Genomic DNA, 24,187 nt, shown 5'->3' with positions numbered 1-24,187 from the left:
GAGGTCTAGAAATTTAAAATAAAGGGCACTTCTTTAAATGGGATAATTTTGCTCAATGGAAAAAACATCACATTGTGCTTGTTCTTCTCGCTTTACCTCATTTAAAGAAAAACTCAGTAATTAGCGGACAGCCCTGCAGAAGTAACCAGTGTGGCTTGTCAATGTTCCTGTTAAAGTTCAGCGTCCAGGCGTGAGCCTGAGAACCCAGGTGTGGTCTGGCCTCCCACCTCTGATGTGGACGCCTGCCACTTCTGCCCCCCAGACCCCCGCGCTGTGTGCCTGTGGGGCCCAGGCTGGGGGTCTAGGGAGGTGGAGCAGGAGAGGAGGGCGGGCAGGCCCAGAGCTCCAGAATCAGGGCTGAGGTGGGGGTCAGTGGTTCCAGCTTGACTACTGGACTGGCATCTTCCATCAGGCTGTGGTTTGAGACCTGGTCAAGGGACAGTCTGTGGCGGCCAAGGAGAAAAGAGAAAACCTGGCAGATGAAGGGAAAGAGGAAGGAGGTGGGGCAGAGAAAGAAAGCAGTGATGTATGGGAATCTGAAATGAGATGAACGTTGGCAGGAATTCTGTCTTGACATCTATGTTGGGAGGACCAGAGTCCTGGCATGGATGGAGAGGGAGGTGGGAGGGTCTTGTGACCAGGAGCACAGGGTTAACTGGGTGGAGAAAGAGACTAAACTGTGGAGGGAAGTGGAAAGATCATGGATGGGGGGAGGTAAAGGGGGGGAGGGGATGGATCAAAGGAGGGAGAAAAAAGAAAAGGGGAAAGTGTGGAAGGGAAGTGAGGAGGGACAGGAACAGGGAGAGAGGGTGGAAGAAGGGTGGAAGGAGGCGCTGAGCGGGAGCGCTGCAGAGGTCTGAGTGAGCTTCGGGACAAGAAGGGTTCTCCAGGGCTAGAGCAATGGACGACGCGGAGCGAAGGCAAATCATGGCAAGACACGAAGGGAATTCATGGTTGGTGCTTGTTGAAAGTAAACTGAGGACTGAATGATGATGGAGGAAAGCATAGGAGGTACTGATGTCAGGGGAAAAAAACACTTGGCTGACTAGCTCCTGCCTACCGGAAGAGTGTGGAGGCATAGACTGTGTCCCCTGGGGCTGGGGAAGAAAGTTGATAAGGAAATCGGAGAAATGCTGGCAAAGCAGATGAAGGAAGAAGAAACCAAGGCTCCCCTGTTGTTAAGTTATATGTTTCTTCTCATTTCAATCAAGGTGAAACCAAAGTTCTTAAAATACCCCCATGATCTGGCCCCTCACTACCCCTCTGACCTCAACCCCTAACATTCTCCCTTGTGTTTACTCCACTCCGGCCATACTGGCCTTCTGGAATACCAGGCATAGTTCTACCTCAGGGCCTTTGCACATGCTGTTCCTGCTGTCAGCAATACTGTTCCTCCAGATATCCACTTGTCTTTTCTCTCACTTCTTTATTTTTCTTCACAGAACATGCCATATTCTAATATATTACCCAATTTACTTTGGGTTGTTTATTGTGTTCTTCCCTTTACTGGAATGCAAGCACCATAAAGGCAGGAATTTTGTCTGTTTTGTTCATTGCTGCTCCCTAAACACAGAACAATGATTGGAACACAGTGGGCTCACAACAGGTGTTTGTTGAATGAATGAAAGAGTCAGTGGGGTCATCTACTGGAATGCACTGGGAACAGAGGGCATGCATGAGAGGAGGAGGCCAAGGGGGAGGAGGAAGCACAGGCAGGGGAGGAGGGGGAGAAGGAGATGAAGCAGAGAGATGGGGGAGATGTATACAGTATCTTTTATCTGGAGAGATTTTATCGAATGATGTTTTCAGTTGGAGGGGGGTTCCATCTAATCAGGTGTTTAATAAAGCCATCGAAAGGTGAAGGTAGAAGATGAAAACAGTTATTGTCATTTAAAGAGTGACCTTGAGGTCAGTGTTCACCGACTCTCCACTCAACCCAGAACGAGACACTGGCCGTTTTCTAACGTATAACGAAGAGTAGATAAACTGAGCTCCATGAATAAACAAATTTGACTGGAATTTTGGACATCTGTGCCCACACATGGACACACACAATCTTGTCTCGTTACCTAAAGGTCCAATCTAGATGACAATAATCTCATTTGACATGATTAAGAGCGCAATCTCTTGCTTGGATAACGATAGTTACGAAGTCAGTTCATTATTCATATACTTTCCACCAGCACCAGCACCACTTTTTAGAAGGCTTGCCCACGTGTCAGGGACTGAATTAAATGCTTTACATGCGATATCTCATTTAGTTTTCACAATGACCTGCTGAGTTATACTATAATTATCACATTACTGTAAATGAGAAAATTAGAGATGAAAGAGAGCAATTATTTTGCCCCTAATCACACAGCTAGTACACGGAAGGGCCGGGATATAACCACGGGGGACTCCAGGGCAGGGACTGGCCAACACTGTAAAGGGCCAGACGGGAGACCTATGAGGCTTGGTGGGTTGTAAGTTCCTTCGTTACATCCACTCAGTAATGCCTTACAAGGACAGCCAGAGACAACACATAAATGGACGGGCATGGCTGTGTCCCAGTAAAACTTTATTTACCAAAGCAGGTGGTGGACATACTTGGCCCACGGGCCACTGTTTGTTGACTGTGCTCTAGCGTCTATGCTCTTGAGCCCTGAGCACATTGTACCTGGGAAAGCCTGCGAGGAGAGCAAAGAGGTGGCTGAGTGTTTTCAACAGGCAGCTGCACCAGCCCAGCACGCTGCCAGCCTGCGGGGTGGGGGTGGGGAGTGCTGGCTGAGCCCCAGAGGTGAGCTCCCAGGGACAGAGGGAGGCAGACAGGCACTTACATTTCGACGATGCCCTCTGGCAAGTTGGCGGGGATCTCCGTCAAGCCCTTCCCTCGACAGTCCACGATGTTATTACTGCAAGTGCAGGCTGAAGGGCAGGAGATGGAGTTGGTGTTGCAGGACGGAGGCTCCGAGTGGGGGCCTGTGGGGCCAGAACACGACGGTCAACTCATGTCAGTGTCAGGAGCCGCCCGGGCTTCCGTGCCCCTTACCCGGCTTCCCAAGGAGGCAGTGCTACCTGATCAGCTACCTGAAAAATGACCACCAGCTGACATCGCCCCTCATCTGGGAGACAGAGCTGCCGCTGGCTAAGCAGTCAGCCAAGAGGAGGGAGTCTGACCTTAACTCGACTATTTTTGGCTTGTTCCACCTGCTCTGTCATCCTATCTTCCTAGTCTTTCAGAGACAGACTTGCTCTCAGAGTCAATCACGCGTGAAAATATACCACTAGCATGCAAAGAGCCTACACTGGGACTACTTTTCCAGGGGGTCCAACGTCTGAATGACACCCCAGGGCTTGGGGCTTTTATCTGGGGCTTGGATACTGAGTGTAGACACACCTTCATCCCTTTCTCTGGTGGCTGCAAGTCACTATCAAAGCCAGGTGGGAGGAAAAAAGGTGGCAGAATTTCCCCATCTGGGGCACCGTTCTGTCCAAGTGTCAATACAGCCATCAGCAGTGACAGCTGAGGCCTTTTCAAACAGCTTTTATGTCCAGGGAACATGCAACTAGAACTTATCTCATTAGAAAAAACACAAGTGACTACATACATTGGAGTCTTAATTTTGTTTGAGGTGAGAACCCATGTGAATTTAAAGCAAAGTGGTAAAACCCCAAGAAAATGGCACTGAAGGAGTTTATTTAGAAAGCCAAATGAAGATAAATATATACATTAGCAAACTAACTCAAGATTCAAAGAGTCACAAGAATCTTAATCACTTTCTCTGGTGGTCACATCCACCCTCTGATGGGAAAAGTAAATTCAAACATTTTACAGATACAGTGTAAGTTTTCAGGCTACGACTATTTCTTCAAAGCGAGGTAAGAATCTCAAACCTTGGTTGGTTTTCCAAATGTGGACACTATGGTCCGAAAGATAAACTCAACCCAGTGGCCTTCTCAGGACCTTTATCCCACACCTGGGGATCCAGCCAGCTGGAGTTACTTCAGTGTCTTTCCACATCCCCCTCCCAGAGCAAAGGGCCACAGGCTGGGATCAAACTCAGATTCACTCTGCAAATCTTCTCGCTGCTCAGACATGGAACGTCTGGCTGGGGGCTCTTGGAGACAGATTAAACACAAAACACGGAAAATGTCTGTAGGGCAAGATGATTTTGGTTTGGCCCCTGTTCACTGGAGAAGCTGAGGCTGGGAAGCCGGAGACAGTCTTGCTAGAGTGGTTGAATCAGAGGACAGACTGGGCCTGGGCCAAGTTCTCATCTGGATGCTGAGTGAGACTCAAAGTGGAGGGTCTTCTCTCTGCATTCGATAGTCCTTACACCTGGGGGTGGTCCTTCTGCAAGGGCTCAAATGGATGCCTACGGCTTAATTTGGAACGCTGACGTTGTCAGAAAGTGCCAATCCAGTGATCAAAGATTTTTTACCCCCCTTGGCCTCACTTTCACACACACACACACACACACACACAATTTAAAAATATCCTCTTAGCTGGAACACTTGAGAAAATATTCATGTCTAGGGTGCAAGGACTTCAAACTCTCCAGCGTCACACTAGTGGATCTAATGGAGATCCAGGGAAAATGGCAGAGAGATGACGACTTACACTAAAATCTTCAAGTGGAACATTCTCTTAGAGAGAGAGGTGGTACTGGCTTTGTTCCAAACGGGGAAAGTCTTTACCTTTCTGAGAAAATGGCAACCCCAGAGAGCCAGCCTGTAAGAGCATCAGATCAGGAATGAGAGTGTTGTGGCCAAGAGTGTGGGCTCTGGAGTCCGACTGGCTCAGTCTGAACACTGGTTCTATCCTATCATCCTTATGTCCCCGTGCCTCAGTTTTCCCCATCTGTAAAATGGGGGGAAACAATAATCCTTATTTCAGAGCATGGCTTTGTTGTGAAGGCAAAGGAAGTCAATGCACGCAAAGCATTTAGATGAATGCATGGCACAGAGCCAGGGCTTAGCGATGTTGTCTGTGCTGTTGTTGGGTCTGGCTCTGTTACTAATTGTAGGACCTCGGGTGACAGTATCCCCTCTTGAGTTTTTTCTGCTGCCATCTCAGTGAACGAGAAGTTTAGACTGCGTGGTTTTTGAAGCCCTTTCTGGGTCTAAAGATCAACTACTGTTCTTTAGGAAAATGAAAGCAGGAGTAAGACACCTGACGGGTTTCCCTCCTCCGCTCCATCTCTTTGCAGGGAGCAAAGAGGACCCACAATGTGCAGGGCATCCGTCCCTCACCCGCATCCTCCGAGGGAGGCTGGGAGCGGTTCGGCTTCAGATGTCAAGGCTTTTGAAGTGCAGATGGGGCTCCCCAAAGCAAACTGCCAAGCCTGGCCCCATCAAGAGGCTCGTGCCCTGACCAGCCAGGGAGACGCTCCACACCCCACACCTTCCTGGGTGGGAAATGTGAGGGGCTCCATGGAGTCCTGAGTCTGAGCGCCTGCCTTTCCATCTGCTAAGGTGCAGGCTGTGGGGTGGCCATCCCTGTTTTCATCTGTCAAAAGGCTACTTAGAGGGGGGGTGGTGTCAGAAAAGAGGGGAAGAAAGACATATATTCCAGGGCTCACATGGGCACCAGGGAAGTTCTGAAACAGAGTTTCTTCAGAGGTGCCCCTTCTGACATCTATGCAGAAATTAATTCTGTTTAAACCAGACCCAGGTTGCAGCCTCGAGTCCCCTGGGAACGAGCTGGGTCTTTCACAGGGTGGCTCTGATTCTGAAGAAAGGGTGTGCTGCACTTCAAGGGGTGTTGTCACGGCGAACAAGCCTTTGAAAAGATTCCTTAACCAGGTCACTAACAACACCTTTAATTACGCAGAGAGGAACAGCGGTAATTATAGCCTCTGTCAGCCGCCCAGGCTAACAGCCCCGCAGCTGGGTACTCACACTTGGCGAGCATGTTACCCTCTTGTTGAAACAGAACACTTCAGGTTTAAGATGGGGTTGAAAGATGGGTTTGCCTTCCTCGGAAACATTCCCTGATCAATGCTGGACGCACCGAGCCCACTTCCCTTTGGGCCTCTGATGGCTGTGATGGCAGGAGTCCTCCCCTTTGCCCTCTGTCTCTGGACAGGTGGAGACTAGAAGGGAAATTCTACAAGGGCAGCGACTTCTCTGTCTGATTCACTAGCACATCCTCTGTGCCTAAAACAGGGCCCAACACAAAACGCTCCATAAACACACCTTGGGCGAGTGAGAGGATGAACACGTGGGTGAAACTGGCTCAGAAGCCTTGGAGACGTGGGGACTGAACGCCACCAAACTACTGAGGTGAGCGATCCCTCCAAAGGGACCCCGAGGGGAGGCTCCCTGAGTTCTGAGTGCCCTGGGCTCGGGTCCACAGGACCAGCCCCAGAGTGGGGAGACAGAGGGGCTACGGGGAGAGGAGACGGGACTCTTGTGCCTGACGCCCATGTCTTTCCACACAGCGATGTCCATTTGTCCAGGCCCTGGGGCCCCTCTGTGCCTGGCTCACCTGCGCCGGTCAGGTGTCCTAGGCCCTCCACTGAGCTCTGTCAGCAAATCCATCCCTCCCAGCCTTTCCTGTCCATACAAGTGGAGGCTGAAGAGGGTCGTGCAGGGGTCGTGCAGGGGACAGGACATTTCCAACGGGAACAAAGTGAGGAAACACCAACTGCTCTACCCGGCAAATTCCATGACCACAGCTAGGAGGCGGAGACAGAGGGGAACGGAGGCTTTATATTGGGTAGGAGTCTCGGCGCATCTTTGATGGAAGGCGGCTCTCTAGGTGTGCGGCTGCCTGCGTCCACGTGGCTGTTTCCGACGTAGGACGGGTCCAGGACTCTCATGAATCCTCATGGTCCTCGAGCCAGCCCGCCACCTGGTACTACCTTCTCCTCTCCCGGACCGAGAAAGGGCCTTAAGTCAGAGCGTCATGATGGAGCGGCACACAGAATCCCCATAATTTACTTTCTAAGAAGTTCTCTTAGAAACCTAGGCGTGCACGTGGGCTTGCTCTTCCTTTCTTTATTTTTAAGCAAGCGCCTGAGCTTTCTGCTCTTGAAACTCTTGCAGTTCCAGCACTACGATGCTACTGCCCTGGGGTGGAAGGGTGTCCTCTTCCAGAACAGGGAGACGGCGATGTGGGTCAAGTACCTGTCTCCCCTCTGGGGGCCCGCATCACCTTTCTTAATCATCTCTGCAGCCCTGGAATTTCCATCTGGAGCCAAAGCTACCTTCATGCCAGACAAGGAGGAAGCTGAGATTCCTAGCCTTCAAGTGTCTCCCAAGACTCCCCAGACTGTGGCCTGACATCTTAAGGGAGGGCAGAGGAGAGCTCGGGGGGGAACAGAGTGTTTGGCCCTTCCCAGCTCTTCCTGGTCATCCAGGGAGCTGCTCCCCAGCCCAGGGGCCCCCAGTGAGCACGAGGGCAGGAATGCGTCCCCAGCTAGACCTCTCACTGGGCAAGTGCCCACGGTCATCAGCATGGATGCCATACTGACTGTCCACTCTCTGCCGACGGCACAACTCCCCCTCCAGTACTGAGAGAGAAGAAAGAAAAGAGCGGTAACCAGGGACACGGCTCCTGCCCACCTGTCACCCCGTCTTTGTCCTTCTCACTGGAAAATGGTAATGATCATCACCTCAAAAGTGAAAGGTCCTAACTTGTCTGCCTAGGTGAGTGGGGAAAGGTCACTGGACTTCAGACCCAGAAAGGGCCATGGAGATGGGGGGAAAACAGAAGCCCTGAGAGAGGCATGCACTTGCCCACGGACACAGCAGTGGCCAGTCTAAGACCGACCGTCATTCTCACAGTAGCAGCTAACATTTATGGGGTATTTCCTGTGTGCTGCATGAGTCGGAAAATCCAGTGGCCTCATGAGCATGTGGAAATAAATTAATTCCAGTATTCAAATGAAGCATCCCTGTTGGCCTCTGGCCTTTCAAAAGCCAACAGCAGACTGCAATGACAATGGAACTTGAGCAATTATGACGAGAATATAAATGAATGTGATTTAAATACCAGAGGCATGATAATTTGGGGAATGGCTAAATAAACCTAATAATCTCATTCCTGCAATGTCCAATTATGGTGCTTTAATTAAAACCTCCTAAGGAGATGGGCAGCTAGTCGTGGCTTACCTTAATTATCTTTATACTTAGTAACTAGTCCCAAATTAAAAAAAAAAAAAAGGAGAAGAAGGAGAAGGGGAAAGTTTCTTGTTTCCAAGGAGATATATATGTATTTCATTTTTAATAATAACTGAGGAAATGTTTGTTGAGAGGCCACAGTAGGATCACATACTGTTACAGGCATTGGGGCACCTGAAAAAAATGTCAGACATGGCCCCTTCTGACTAGAAGACAACATTTTTAAAAAATTTAGTTATTTTATTTGGGGGAGTAATTAGATTTATTTATTTGCTTATTTTAATGGAGGTACTGGGGACTGGACCCAGGACCTCGTGCATGCTAAGCATGTGCTCTACCAGTTGAGCTACACCCGGCCCCCAGAAGACAAGATTAATCTTCATGAAATGATATCTCACATTCAAAGGCTATGGACAGATAAATGTAAAACCAGTGGACGAGGCCTAAAAGGTTCAAAGATGTTCAGAGGAAAGAGATAACTGACTCAAGAGATCAAATATTTAGCTAATACCCTTGAATTACATATTGTAACTGGTAGAAACTTTCTCAGATTAAGGTATCAGAAAATTGACACACAGAAGAGAAATCCTAGGGTTTTCACTCCAAAATAAGCCCTTTAGGTAAGGATGGAAAAAAATTTCGACAACTTGCAACTCATATAACATGAGCCTAATAGCGGCCAAGGCAGAACCTTTTCTCTGATCTGTCGTACGAACTCTGATAAAGCCCCAGCCTGGGTCAGGGACTCTGCCCATCCTACGGCCATAACTGTCCTTTTAAAACCATGCAAATTCACAGAGAAACATTTCAGCCATAGCGAAAGGAAACCAGGCAGCCCAGTTGTGTATCAGAAAAAACTGTTAATAATAAATAAAGTAAAGGCAGAGTCTCCCACCCTTGTGAAAAATTCCCAGTTGTCTCCCTAGGGGAAGAAAATAAATGCCTTCGACGGAAGGGGACAGTTGACAGAGGAGATGAATTTTGCCGAAGTGCGCTGCTAGCACATTTCTGGGTGAGCTGGAGTGATAAGGAGCCCGTAGCCAGGCTTCGGGGGAGAGGAGGCTGGGCTCCAGACAGCCGGATTTAATTCAAAGGGAGCTATCAGGGACTTGGGCAGGCAGGGCCCTCACAGGCTGAGAGAGATAAAGCTCTTTCCTGTCTCTGGAGTCGTGTGTTCGGTGACTTTCTCAATACCGTGTAGGGGCACAGGGAGGTTTTCTTCTGCTGCCTCGACAGGGTGATGGAGATGCACATGGGGACAGCTTAATTGCTGCCCCACCTCTACCTCTCTGCTAAGCAGGTGACTGCTATTCCTTAAGAGATGTGCGTGCCCCTCCTTTCTTGACTGAAGTCCTCCTTCTGCAGGTCACTGGGGGGAATAGCTTGGATGGGGACAAGCCCTGGTGGTTTTGCAGCTTAAAAACCACCGCCATCAAGTCTGTCCCCAAAACTGCCTCATTCGGATGCTGGGCTGGGCTGTGCCGTCGGGGTGGGAGGGACCTGCACCCTCAGAGGTGGGCTGCATTTCATGGAGGGGGTCAGTATGTGAAAACAGCTCTTCTCTTTGACCTCCTGCGTATGCACAGACCGAGTCTTGCTCCACGCTGCTTCCTCTGGCATCCTTTTACCACAGTCTCACCAACCACCTTTACTAATTATTAAAGAGGCAGCACTTTCAAGAGGGGGTGCTCCCCCTGAACCCCACTAATGATGGTGGTGTTTTGTTCATCATGGATGTTCAGTTCACCAGTAGAACTTTTTAGAAAGTAACCCTGCACAGAATTCTATTTTTAACCTTTGGGAGCCTGGGAAAAGCATCTAAAAAAAATCCCCCATGCACAGGGTCCCCAATATGTCCCTACCCCCTAAATTCTCACTACTAGCGAGACGGTGGAGATTAATAGTGTATTTATCTCTGGAGTCTCTGGATTAAATTCTCACGCCCTCAAATGACACCTGGCTTCGTTTTGAGACGCTACGGGGACCATCACAAGCGATAGGCTTGATTGCTAGAAACAGAGCAGGGTAAGAGGCACCTATGTAACCACTAACCCACCTGGGAGATCCAGCCTTTTTGTAGGAGCAAGACTGGAGCACCTCCAGGACCCAGAAGGGCCAGCCTTCCCACCCTGGGTTTCGGGTCCTGACTGCAGTGTCTCGGTGCTTCTGTGATGAAGTATATTTGTGTCCATGTGTAGCTTTCAACTTGGCACCCACCTATGATGGTGTGTTTTCACATCCTCCCTAATTAGCTTTCCTCACGAGCTCCTGGATGACTCCTGCACTCTGTAATTATTTCTTTCACTGGTACTTATGCTGCTATTGTACCCTTTGCCTAATAATTACTGTAATTATAGTCACTGTATTTGAATTTGGTGCCTGTGTGATAAACGGTTTTATTATGTGTTTGATGGAAAGTGATTTCTGAGTGGGCGTCTATAGGAAATTATTGAGGTACTGCTCTGAGACATGTTAAAATGTTTTTGGATAACAAATAACCCGATGAAGTAGTGACATGGTGGGAGAGAGCAGCAGAGAGCGGGATGAAGTTGAATTCCAGGCAAATTCCAAATGTGGGCCATGTAGCCCAGGAGCAGAAGCGGGCCCGCCTTCACGCCTGACCGTACCGGGCCCCCTAGCGCATAGTGGGCTCAATAAACCTTCCAAACTGAAAACGGGCAAGAGTTAAAAAAATAAAGTGAGAAGGGCAGCTAAGCTCCCCGTGGTTCTTTTCCCTTCCTACGCGCGCATACCCCGAGATCAGCCTTTAGAAGCCACTGGCCCCCAATTCCAGGGCTGTGTTCCGAGAGATTAGCTCGACTTCCTCGCCACCGGAAAAGGGAAGGTGACGGGAATGGACAATGTCAATGAAAGTAAAGACGCACAAGCAAGCAACACTTAGGACCCAAGGCAAAAAGTGACATCCTCTGGGAAGCTTTTCTCAAGAGCTGAGCTGCCTTCGGTCGTGTCCGAGCACAGCTCTGTCTCCTGGTCCACGTGGGCATCTGCGCGTCTGTTACACTTCAGTTACCCACAGATCAACTCTCATGTCTGCTCAGCACATTTCATGGGACCACTAAACTATAATAATTAAACTCCACTCATTAGCTCTTACCAAGTGCTGTGTATTATGCTAAGTGCTTTATACGCATTATTTCATTTGATCCTCCCACCCATCCCTTGAGTTATGGGCTACGATTATTTCCATTTTGCAGACATGCAGTAACTTGCCAAAGTCACACATCACTAAGGGACAGAGCTAAGATTTCCAGCCAGGCAGGCTGACCCCGCGGCCTCCATTAGCCTGTCTCCCAATTTCTAGGAGCAACTGGGCAATAGGAACGGGTCTGGCTAACGCTGAAGGACCTAATGAATGTTAGGATTCCTCACATTGATGGATTATGAGGCTTAGCAGAAAGTGAGTTCCTTGAGAATTTTCCTTTACTGGATGCAAGAGCCTTTTTAAAAAAATTTCTTCTTTTTTTTAAAAAATGGAGGTACTGGGGGATCAAACCCAAGACCTCATGCATGCTAAGCATGCGCTGCACCACTGAGCTCCCCTCCTGTCCAAGACTTCTATTCTGCAACCCCTGGAGGTGCACTAGAGTTCTTTCAGTGACTGGAGGCTCCATGCCAAGCTCTGGGCTGGGGTGCGTGTTCAAGGCCAAGGTGACGTCAAGGACAGCTCCCGGGTGGGTGAGTCACAGTACACGACGGGAGGGGAGAGCGCAGGGGCCACCTCACCTGGGCACACGTACTCCTTCTTCTGCACGTCCGCCACGTTGAAGCCCCTCAGGTGCACGGGAGCCATGCAGAGAGTGAACTGGCCGATGGTCCGCCGCTGCCGCAGCCAATCCGAGAGCCAGGCCAGGTGGCAGTCACAGTACAGGTGGTTGGAGTGGAGGCGCCTGGGAGAGGGAGGGACAGAGGGAAGATGCTGCTGTTACCGCGGGAAGTGGGGAGGCTGCCACTGGCTGAACAGAGAGGGCCACACCTCTGAGCCCCTTGGCCCAGCATGATGATCCTCAGAAGCCCAGGGGAGCACTCCCTCTGCGCCACTGAATAACCACAAGAGCCCCAACCATTCTGTCACCAGGCCACAGATGACAGTCATCTTCTCATGCTGGCCACGTCCAACGGAGGCCTCCAGGGCTCTGAGCAATTCCTGTCTCTGGGTATTAATTCCATCCTTCTCTTTCCCACTCAGCACATAGAAGAGGGAGTGTAACAATATTATACAGACGGTGCTGATTTGGGTCAAACTTCCAGACTCCCAAAGGGCTGACTCTGGTGCAAATTTCAGTACTTTAGCTAGCCCGAGTTACAAGTTACGGCTTGCAACAGCTTCTTCGTCTCAGTCCCCAGTCTGTGGTGGATTGTGGCTGAGATCTGCTGTTGTCTTTTCTCTTTCCTTCCCTCCCTCCCTAAGTGTCCCTTTCATGGACCCCCTGCAGGTCACGCTGGTGAGCCTGAAACCAACACCACTGTGTGCACTAGCCCGGGTGAGCAGGGCGCGGAGAGAAGGGTACTTCCTGAAGGATGCACCTGCTCGCCATCCTCCTATCCAAATAAGGGGTCGTCCATACAGATTCCTGAAATCCACCGCGATTTCTCCAGAGTGCCCTTCCCTGCTTCCCCAAGCTCTGTTCCACCCGGTGTGCTTGCTATTCTGACTGGTTCAGTGCCCTGAAAAGGCTTCCTGTCCATTCCCAGGACTCTCGGGCCTTCTCCCTCAAGCAGCTGTGATTTCAGATCAACGTCTCACCCTGGAGTGAATAAGATTCCCGAGAGGGATCTGCAGGTTCCACGTCTGGGGGGAATCCCTTCTGGTTAAACTGAGCTTCCTTTCCACTAACTGGTGGGCAAACCCTGCCTATCCAGGGGCCCCTAAAGGCTCTTCCCCAAGGTTGCTCTATCAGGGATCTCCGACTTCCACATTCCCTACAAACCTAGGTCCTTAGAAGTGGTGGTAGGGGAGTTCTAGTCACATCAGCTTATCACATACTTGGCTTTCTGATACAAATTTCAGACACCCCATCCTGGACCTGCTGACCACACAGCAGTACCTTGGGACTTCCAAGCACTCTGTGTCACTCCAGTTAATACTGAGAGGCAGCCTGAGGCAGCGGCTCGGGCTCCCTCCATGCCTGAAATGGAGGGAGCTGAAGGACTCTTGACCACACTCCGCTTAGAGCGAGGTCAACATTGCTAAACGCCGGCCAAGGGCAGCAATCTGTGCTGCCTGTCGGCAGAGCGTCCCTGCCGCTGCACGGGTGCAAACCTGGGGCAGGGTGGGGGTGGGGGCGGGGTGGGGAGGGGAGTCCCAGGTCCCATTATATGAGACCAACTAAATGAACCTAAATCCCAGCTAGAATGTAATTCTTTTCTGCTGAAAAAATTTGAAAAGGGTTTTTTTTTTATGATTTTGTTTAAAAATGATTAATTTGGATGTTATAATTTTCCTTTTGTACTTCAAAGCCAATACTTTAAGGTCAAAGACATTTTCACAGGTTGCTAAGCCCAAGATTACTGTGCCTGTCATGGGCCCCAAGCAATTTCCCCCTTTGAGTGTCAAAGCTCAGATCCCCCCTATGCTGCTGCAGCCAGCCTGGCGTCCTCTTAGTCTGGCACTCCAGGAAGAGCTGCGACAGGTGGGAAGGGATGGGGGAGGCAAGATCCTAAGTTCTAAGAAGGAAAGCAAGAGCTCTGTGTAGTCAACAAAGATGACCAAAGAGGACAGAGAAGGGAGGCCTGGTGGTGGACCTGGAACGAGTTACCCTTTTCTCAAAAGCAAGAAAGGGAGGAGGGAATTCCTTTTCCCCATTGGGATTTCTTGGGAAATGGCAGCACGCATGCAAACGATCTGTCTCCTGACCCATCAGGGAGCTACACCACCAGGTATAAAGGCTGCCCAGGAAAATGGTGACAGTGGGCCAGTTCTAGGTGACCAGGCACAGCAGAGGCGGCAGGTGCTGGCCGGCCCCAAGCACCCTCTCTTCTTAAGCTTGCTTTAGATGGCCCTTATCCCTTTGCCTTCTGTAGGAATTCCTTTTCCCCCAGGTAGGACCACGGGTAAGAGGTGACCCAAACTGCCTCTGGAGAGGCTGGAGAGTCGAGCTGGGTAGATTCTTCTGAGTTGCCTATCACATCGCGATTGGGAGATCAGATTGAGCCGTATCACCCCAAACTCCAATATTACAAGAAAAAGAATCATGATGATCTTGAAACCTGAGCCCAGACACTGCCAGGAGTATTTTTAATTTTCTGGAGTGAGAAGAGAAATTACTTTAATTACTTTCAGTAACTCTTGTGATGGGGCGGGGAGGGTGGCCTCCAGGGGCCCTTCAGCCGTGTGGAAGCTGTGGTCTCCCCTCCCTCAGCTCGTCTGATGCTCTTCTGTTTCTGCTCCTACTGAACGGGATGAGCTCAGGTTCTGATGTCAAACTGCTGGAATCTGACACTGGCTCTGTGCTTTTCAACTATGACCATGGGCAGTGATTTAACCCTGGGCCTCAGTGTTATCATCTGTAAAATGGGGATGTTAACGGGCCATCGCGAGGATTGAAATGACTCATGAAAAGTTCTTAGCACAAGGTGTGGGACACCATAAACCATTGAAGAAATGTTTGCTATTGTCATTGCTATTGTGAGGAGACCAGCTCCAGACTCCAGTCTCTTCCCAACCCAAGGCCCTGCCCGTCCAAAGGCTATCATCTCAGACGCTAAAGCATCAAGGTGGCTCAGTGGTTCCTGCCGAGTTGTTCTGTGGTCTTTTGCTGACGGGAACACCATACTGCATGTTGGCAAAGCCACCTTTTTTTTCTTTGCAGAAGATAAGGTGAATGAATACAAATGCCAATTTGTAAAAGGTGCCTTTTAGCCACAGACGCTAAATTAAATTTCCAGCAAATCCTTTTAGAGAGGGTCAGTGTTCATTTTCTATAAAATGTGGCTTTCTGAATTCAATATAAAAGCTTTTCTTTAGAAATCCCATTTATGACTTCCTTCCTCTCTCCTCTTCTCTGCGTCTCCACCACCAAACCCCCTCCCCGGCCCCCAGCCCACCACACTTTAATTACAGTGAAGGGGGATTAGTCAGCTCAGGTCTCCGGGGAATTCTCTACAGAGCCATCTCTGAAATTAAACTAAAGAGGCAACGGCAGTGGGCAGGGAGCAAAGAGAACAGACGAGATTGATTGATTGATCTGAACTCATCAGATGAGTGCTCAGGACCACAGGGAAGTATGACAACAGAAACCAGGAGGAAAAAAACCCTCCCACCCTCTTCCCCGACCCCTACGAGACCCAAACAAAGTGCCTAAGATCCAGACCTTGCCATCTCCCCTGCCTTCCATGGACCCAGCCCAGTTCTGTTATTGATGCACTTAAACTAAAAACAACCAGGGCTGGGGTTGGGGAGAGTAGTAGAAATCGCAGAGGGGCAGCCCATGGCAGCTGGACTGCTTGGCTTCTGCAGGTGAGAGCTCTATTTCTTCTATTCAACCGGGGAGACGCGGGCCTGGCACCCTGAGGCTCATTTCTGGCTTCCTGGCCAGGAGCCCCGGGCCACATTCTTCTGTAGCTCATTCGTGGTTTGCCGTGGACTTTGAAGAGCCCTTTGAAGACCCAGTGGTTTCGCCTTAAAAGTCCATTACTGCATCATCCCCTTTTAAAAGGGGAGGAAGAGGTTAGATTTCCCTGGCTGAATTCGGACATCCCATGGGGGATCAAATGAAGAATGATGGAATGAGTGCACGATGCTGGAAGCCGAGCTCGGGGCCTCCTTCTTTGTAATAACTAGTATTTGTGGAGGGCGCACCATGACCAGGCACTTGACACGCTAGTACATTTCATTCCCCCAAGAACTCTGAGGCAAGCACCTATCAATTCACTGCCCTTGAAGAACAGAGAGACGAGGAAACTTGCCCAGAGTAAGCGGCAGAGCTCGCATGTAAACTCAGGTCTGCCCGACTCCCAGCCCTGCGTCCTTCCTAGGGTCTCCGAATCACCTCCCTCACATTGCTTCCTTGACCTTTGCTTCATTCTTACCTGCGATAAGGTCGCTTTATCACTAATGCAGGGGTTCTCAAACCCTCTGAGCATTGAAATCTCCTGGAGGGCTTGTTAAAAACAGGTGGCTGGCCCCACCCCAGAGATTCTGGTCCCATGGGTCTGAGGTGGGACCTGAGATTTTGCTTTTCAGTGAGTCGAAGGGGATGCTGACACTGCTGGTCTAAGGGCCACCCCTCCCACTTCAGGAACCATCGCTCTAAGGACGTTCACATCTCTGTGGATTCCACGTTGCCCGGGGGCCATAGATAAGCTGATTGCTTGGTATTTTCCATTCCGATTTCTAGATAAATAGGATGATGATGATGATGCTAGCAATAATAATGGTAATGACACTAATAATAATAATAAAAAAAATCAGTGCCATTTATTGTCTACTACGTGCCAGGCACTTTACTCTTGGGAGCTAACCTACTACTGTGATGTAAACACCACTGAGGCTCCACTAACACAAGAGAAGCATCAAGTGTGAACCTCTTTGGAAAGGCCAGCAGAATCCATCAGCAGAGGCACTCACCAAGGGGTATCTGGCTAAGAGCAGAGGGGAACTTCCCAGGTAATAAAGGCACTAGACTTGCTCTCAGTGGGAGATTTGCTTCTTGAGAACACACTCTGGAAGGCTTGAGCCACCCCACACATTAAAGGTAAAGACCCAAGTCACTGCATTCTAACGTCAGAATATCACCCAGGGAGCGGGCGAGTAGGGGAGTGCGGTGGGTGGAGGCTGGGAGGATGGGGAGAAGGAAGGACCAGGACTCCCTCTTCTCCACGGTTCAGGAGGGGAAACCAACCGTAACCCCTGGCCATAATGACAGAACTGCCAATGGTCCAGGACATGAGCTAAACAAACGACGAACCATCACATCCCAGTTCTAGAGGCTGTAACTCTAATAAACTTCTCCATCCAGATGGAAAACACAAAGAAGATTTCTCCAGTCCAGGAAGACTCCCAGGATGAAGAGAAACGAGTCCGCCTGCAGCGGAATGGTGGTTCAGAACCACAGACGGCACCGTGGCCCCTCCCCCAGCCGGCCCTGGCTCGCAGGCACACCCCTTAGTCAACAGCAGGAGGAGGAGGTGGCATGTGGGTACAGGGTGACCTTGTATTAGCAGCTTAGGGGGCTGCACCGGCTAGGGAGGAAGCAGGGACCTTTACTCACAAGGTGCGAATCTTCGGCATGTGGTTGAAGCTGGTGACCAGGATGCGGCTAATGTTGTTGTTGTTAAGGGTGCTGTGGAGAGAGAGGAGAAAGGGAGACGGTCAGAAGGGAAGCAGCAGTGGGGGTGGGGTGGGGGGCACCAGGATGCTGATGGAAGGTGGGGGAGGGCGGGATGCGACTGCAAGAGGGACCATCAATCTGTGGGTGCAGCAGCCGGAGACAAGCGGACGGACCTCCAGCTGGTGAGAGGACCCCGGATTCCCTTTTACAGGTGGACCCCTCCCTCCCTCTGCTGCCGTCTCAGTACTTACCTACCTCCCTGGGGCAACAAGGGGGCTTCCTGAAACCCCACTGTTTTCCGAGTGCCTCGTCACAACATCTCTCATCCTCACAACTACAAAGCCAGTTACATATTCTTGTCCTCGTTTTAGAAGGAAACAGGTACACAGCGTCTGGCTTAGCCGCACACAGCCCTGCGGGGCGGGCATCACCCTCCTGGTATAGATGAGGGGGCCGAGCTACAGAGAAGCGAGATCGCTTCCCAAGGACTCAAAGCTGCGGAGCTGTAGCGATGGGACTTGAACCCAGCACTGTCTTGACTGTCTTGCTCCAAACTCCTTGCTCTGCCCATCACACCTCCTGCCTCATACAGGATGCCACGTGGATAGGTTATTTTATGAGTATTTTCCAGGCACCTTCTGACTCTTCAAGTACATCTTATCTCAAGTGAGTCTGAGCTCGGCGAGGACAGGGATGGAGTCTCCTCCTCTTGTGCCTCCCCGTGACCAAGGATGGGGACTCCGCCAGTGCGACTGACTGGTATCTTCATACAGGGAGAAGGGAAGAGAGGGGTGGGAGCTCCGTAAAAGGACCAAAATGAAGTAAGTCTGCCCTAGAATGAAATCCGGCTGTAGGTAAACACAGCGCCGGGCTTACCCTTCTAGAATCCCAGGGAAGGCGCGGCAGCCAAGAAAGCCATCTGCAGAGGTGGAAATGTTACGGAGCAGGAGGGCTTTCCTGGGCCGCTTAGTTCGGTGACTTCGCAGACAGAGGCAACCGATTGTGGTGAGGCTGAGCCCAGCTCTCAGCTCTCTGCCCCACACCTGCCTCACTCTGCATCCCAAAGAGCAAGAGCGGGATACAGCCTGTGGTCTGATCCTCCGTGATGGCACTCGCCCCTGTGCTCCTTCGGGGTCACCTCCCTCCTCATCAGTCCCACTCCTCTTGCCCTTTCACGGGCTCCCAGTGGCCCAGGAAAGAGCCTTTCTTTGGAAGCTGGTTAAGCAGACTTCTTCTGCCCTTGGCTCTTGGTAAACACACGACCTTCCTCTTAAAACGCCCTGTAGCATTTTCTGTCTTGTGCATGACTACAGTCCCATGACCTGGCCCATACGTGGTTCACACTCGGTCTTACCTACCCTAGTCATGTGGTCTCAGGCAAATCACCAACATCCCTCACCCACAGGTTCAAGGAGGCAGGTAGCGGCACCCGACTCACGGGCTGGTATGAGGCTTAGCCTGCAGGAAATGCTCTGTAAGCCGAGGCTACCATTTTACTGACATTAGTGGAGAGAACCCGGTCCTGTGCTGGTCATTCCTGTTCCCCTCACTTAACCCCAACCCCCACGGGAACAGGAACATAGCTGTGTCCAGCACACAGCGGCCCCCATACCCACCCCCCACCCCCCCAAGGGGCCCTGCACAGATCAGATTCTCTCTCCCCCCACGACCCTAGCCCGCAGTAGAATTCCAGGGAACCACAGCCCCTTGCCCTATGCGATTCCTCAAGGCATCTGTCCTCTATTTACACAAAGGCACAGAATCTAGTACTTTCCCCTCCTTCTTCCCCCCATATTTATTCTGCACGTACCACGTGTCTGGCATTATTTTAGGCATAGGGCACGATAAAGAGGAATGAACCGAATTCACGCTGCCGGCTTCTGCCCGCTCTGCACCTCCACTAATGCACCAGTTCAGACACTTGGCATTTTATGAAGTTGAATCCATGTAGCTGTTTTCTTTCATGTGGCTTATCTTCTCTCTCTCTGTGTGTGTGTGTGTGTGTGTGTGTGTATGGGTCTTTGTGTGCACGTGTGTGTGAACCCATCCTATCTCCATCTACCCAGGAAGTGTTCAGAATAGCTCATCAGACAGAGAGGAACAATCTGTCACTCCCATCAGACCAGGCTCTCCTGCCTTGGCAGGGAGCTTCCTGGGAGTGAGGACCAGCCCACCCCACCCCACCCCACCGCACTCTCCGTGGATTAGGAATGCCTTCAGGGCAGAAACGCTGCCTTCGGTTCCTCGTCCATCCGCCCCAGAGTTCCAAGCGCCACACTCGGGGGTACCTAGTTAGTTAGGGCTGTTGACTCACCACCACCACACAAAAATTTAAGCGTCCCCCTTATCTCTCAAAGGCAAAGAGCAAGAAGCCTCTGAAGAAAAGAGGCTGTCTTCCAAACACGCCCAGCCACTCAGCGTCAGGTTGAGTTCACAGCCAGCCCTAATTTAGCTGAACATACAGTGCAGGGCTTGGATTGTAACTGTATCCGGCAATAGTCCGGCAGCGATGACTTATTAATGTATTACTACACTGATATTTAAATGTGAGCCGTAATGAGGGCTATAAAACATTTACGATAATAGCAATTATTCCAGAACCAAAATGGCTAAACACAGTATTCAGACTCTCAGGATCTGCTGTGTGGGGCTGGCCAGCCCAGGGACGTCAGAGGGTTGGTAATCTCTTGGACGCCGATCTCCGTGGCAGCTACAGTTTCTGTTTCCTTAATAAACACAGATTGATTTGATTTCCAGTCTTGGTGGCTTCTGCCCATGCAGGGAGCACTGTGGTCTATCTGGTTCGCACAAGAACCAGATAGAGCTGGCATTCGAGGGGGCTGTCTCTGTCTTAACCCCCATGCAGTGGGGCAGAGCGGGTGCTCATGGCCTCAAAGGCAAAGACCTGGTTTAGATTCCGCCTCTGCCACTTACAGCCCATGCAACCAGGAGTAATCTTATTAGGTTTCCTCCTATGTAACACGGGGGAAACAGCAGCACCGATCTCACAGAGTGATACGGCGATTAAATGAGATGCTACTAATAATTGCCAACATTGACTGAGAGTGTATTGTACGCCAAGCAGGCACTGGGTGGAGGGTTCCACTTGCACCATCACATTCAATTCCTACAACCATCCAATGAGGCAGGCACCTTTCCATCACCTCCATTTCGTGGGTGAAGCAAATGATGGTCCCAGGGCTTGAATCCAAACAAGCCTGACTCCAGAAAGGACGCCTCCCTTAGCTGCCTGTTGCTGCGGTAACAGATGACCACATTTTCTGGGTGGCAAAGCAACACACATCTGTTCTCAGACAGTCTGCAGGTCAGAAGTCTCAGACGGGTTCCCAGGACTGTGTTTGTATCCCCCACAACCTCATCTGTGGGCACATCTTCTACTGCTCACTGTGACCTGTGCCCTCTTAAAAGGACCTGTGTGATGACATTTAGAGCCTCGCTGGCTAATCCGAGATAACCCCTCTTCTCAGGTTTCTTAGGTTCACCAAGTTCCACCTGCCACATAAGGTAATATTCCTAAGTTCCTGGGATGAGGACACGGACACCTTTTGGGGGGCAGTGGGGGGGCACTGTTCAGCGGACCGTCATGCCCATGAGACAGGGCACGGAAGGCACACTGATGGTTTACAATATACTTTCATCCTCATCTTCTTCGGTGCTTGAAGCACTCTGAGGTTGAAACTCTTGTCCCCATTTTATAGATGAGCAATTCGAGGCGACAAGAGGTAAGGGCCTTACCCAGGGTAGCACACCAGACCCCGGAGGATTCAGGACTCAACAATTCTCTGTTTGCACCACAATCCCCCCCCCACTCACCCACTGCCTCCTGTTTTCAGGGCAAGTCTGTTACCCCAGCAAAGACAGTCTCTGTGATCCCCACTCAGGGACCCAAAGCTAGAGCTAACTGCACAGACTCCTCTTTCTTCTTGTTGTATAAACTTTGAAAATTAACCGACGGGAAAAAAAAATAAATGGTTTGGTCTGGCAATGCCCCACCCCGACCCTCATCAGAAGGCTGGACAAGCGTACGCTACAGTGACCTCATCAATCTCACTTACCCCCTCCTCCTGGAAGAGTTTTGCTAGTTCCAGAATCTAGCTTCAATCCCACTGCTCTGTTCCTTTGGAGATACTGTGAGAAGACACCCTTTACTGCAAGGCACCCAGATTGGAGGTTTTCCTCCAAGTAAATGCTCTCAATTCAGCATTTTCCATCAGGTTGCAAGCTCAAGTTCAGGGTCACATTAATTCTATGAAACTTCAGGACTGTCTGGTCTCCCCTTTTTTTGCACCATGACAAGCTACTGAATTGGCATTTCAGTAAGAACTAGAAATGAGGCAATTTCCCACCAGGGGATTTAAAAGACTAGCATAATGCCATTTGCAGCAACATGGATGCTCCTAGAGAATGTCATTCTAAGTGAAGTAAGCCAGAAAGAGAAAGAAAAATACCATATGAGATCGCTCATATGTGGAATCTAAAAAACAAAAACAAACAAACAAACAAAAACAAAGCATAAATGCAGGACAGAAATAGACTCATGGACAGAGAATACAGACTTGTGGTTACCGGGGGGGGGGGGCGGGGTAGAGGGTGGGAAGGGATAGACTGGGATTTCAAAATTGTAGAACAGATAAACAAGATTACACTGTATAGCACAGGGAAATATACACAAAATGTTATGATAAATCACAGAGAAAAAAATGTGACAATGAGTGTGTATATGTCCATGTATGACTGAAAAATTGTACTGAACACTGGAATTTGACACAACACTGTAAAATGATTATGAATCAATAAAAATGTAAAAAAAATAAATAAAATAAAAGACAGTCAGTGGATCTGCCTCCTATTTGTCTCTTATAAAGAAAGCCCCTGCCCTGTTATACAGATTGCATTTATGCTGAGACTAAGTTTAAGCTGTATTCTGTCCAGTCTCTCATCTGTTCTGTCATTAATTGGAGCACAGATGCCTAATGAAAAGGGGTCACTTTCCATATTACAAAGATCCGTTTGGACAATGGATTCCATTCTCTCCTGCTTGTGAGCACTAGGAAGGGGGCATTAAACTTGTTTCCCAGGGCTCTGGGGGAATGGTGCACGTACTGTTGCTCCTATAATGCACAAATTGAACCTTGGTGCCCTGAAAAAGTTTGTGCTGCCCTGTGTCCCTCAGCTAAACACTGGGGCGCCGCAGGAAGGCAAGGGCTCCCAGTCACAGTGTAGGCAGGAGGCAGTGGTGCGCCTACCAGACTGTTCCAGGAGCTGGCAAGCTGCTGCCCACAGGCCAAATCCCATCCAGGGCAGCCTGGTTCTTGTACATACAGTTTTACCCACTTGTTCATATCCTGTCTATGGCTGCTTCCACGTTACAGTGGCTGAGTGGTTGCGAAAGAGATCATATGGCCTGAGAGCCTAAAGCATTTACTAACTGGCTTTTTATAAACACGGTTTGTTGCCTCCTGGCTGCTCTAGAACTGGGCAGTTCCGGTCCAGCCTTTGCCGGTGATGAAGTGTGACATGCTGAGCGAGTCGCATGGCTGCTCGGGAAGGACAGGGGATTAGGTGAGCGGCTTTCAGAACTTAAACACTAAGCCAAACATGGGCAGGGAAGCCCAAGCGGCCAGTGGCAGGGCTGGGAGTCGAGAGCAGGGAGTCCGAGTCTAGAATCCGCACTTCTCACTCCCATCCCGTACTCCCACCTGGGAAGCCGGGTCCCAGTGCTCCCGGAGCTTGCAATACCGTGATGGAATCAGAACCCAGAAGGCTCTGTTCCAGAGACAGGGCAGGAGAGCCCACCCTGGGGTGGGCGTGGAATGAGCCTGGGCAGTGGTTCTCAAAGGGTGGTCCCCAGACCTGCAGCCTCACCTGGGGACTTCTTAAGAGGTGCAGATTCTCAGACCTCGCCCGGACTTACTGAATCAGAAACTCGGGTAGGCCCAGCGTTTCAGCGCAGGAGAGGGTTCTTATGCAAGCCCAGGCTGGAGAAGCAGTGAACGAGGGGAAGAGGCTAAGAACAGGCTTTAACCTGAGTGTGCAGGGCAGCACCTGGCCACCGCTGGGACCGCAGGCCCCTTGTGTGGAGGGCACAAGGAAGCTCTGGAACAGCACACAGCCCTCAGTAGAGTGGCCGCAGTCACTCTTGGAGAAGTCCAACTTGACTTCTGCCCCCGGCTCCCTACTGACCTCCGCTGGGTGCTACCGTGTGGCCCTCCCTCGCGTCACTCAAGACAGCCATCTCTGATCCGGAGGGGCCGAGTCCAGCTGCAGCCCCGCCACCCTGGCAACCTTAATAAAGCTGACATTTCCCTGTCTCCTCCGATTAGGCCATCGCTTTATCACTCTGTGCTTTCCTGGCTCTGGGTGCAATCTGCGTGTTGTGTGTCCACAGCACTATGTAATTGGCTCTAATGCAGCGATATTATCTGTGAGCATGGATCACATAATTGCAAAACCAGGCATCCACAGTAAGTGCCACGGCAGTCTCCCAGCGTGCCAAGCCTCCTGGGGTCCTCTTGGAACCCCCCCTCTTCCCCACCACACAGGTGAGGGTCCAGACTCCTTGGGTCAAACGGACCCTCTCGGTAGACTGGCCTGTTCATCCCCTGCCCCGGGGCAGGCTGCCTTCTCCTTAAGTCTAGATAAATAGGGTGGTTCCCTCCTTAAGGGTCTCCAGGAAGGAGACTCTTGGTGGGTCCTCAGCAGCCCTGGCAGTAGGATATCTTTTTTAAGTGAGCCTGGAGATTCCTTGGCTTGTCCTTACAAATGTG

General features: G+C 50.6%; 1 protein-coding gene across 2 annotated transcripts in view; it reads right to left on the bottom strand.

Moving 5' to 3' along the window:
• SLIT3 (slit guidance ligand 3) overlaps positions 1-24,187 on the bottom strand; it is a 572,835-nt gene that overhangs the window by 118,010 nt on the left and 430,638 nt on the right. For both annotated transcript variants that reach the window (XM_031689760.2, XM_072947253.1), the window contains 3 exons: positions 17,340-17,411; positions 11,854-12,017; positions 2,820-2,961 (listed from right to left, as the gene is read on the bottom strand). In XM_031689760.2, coding sequence (XP_031545620.2) covers positions 2,820-2,961; positions 11,854-12,017; positions 17,340-17,411 — 378 coding nt within the window. The remainder of the gene's footprint in view (positions 1-2,819; positions 2,962-11,853; positions 12,018-17,339; positions 17,412-24,187) is intronic.

This window comes from Vicugna pacos, chromosome 22, assembly GCF_048564905.1.
Source record: "Vicugna pacos chromosome 22, VicPac4, whole genome shotgun sequence".
In the NCBI taxonomy this organism is placed as follows: domain Eukaryota; kingdom Metazoa; phylum Chordata; class Mammalia; order Artiodactyla; family Camelidae; genus Vicugna; species Vicugna pacos.
This window is presented reverse-complemented; position numbering and strand designations above follow the sequence as displayed.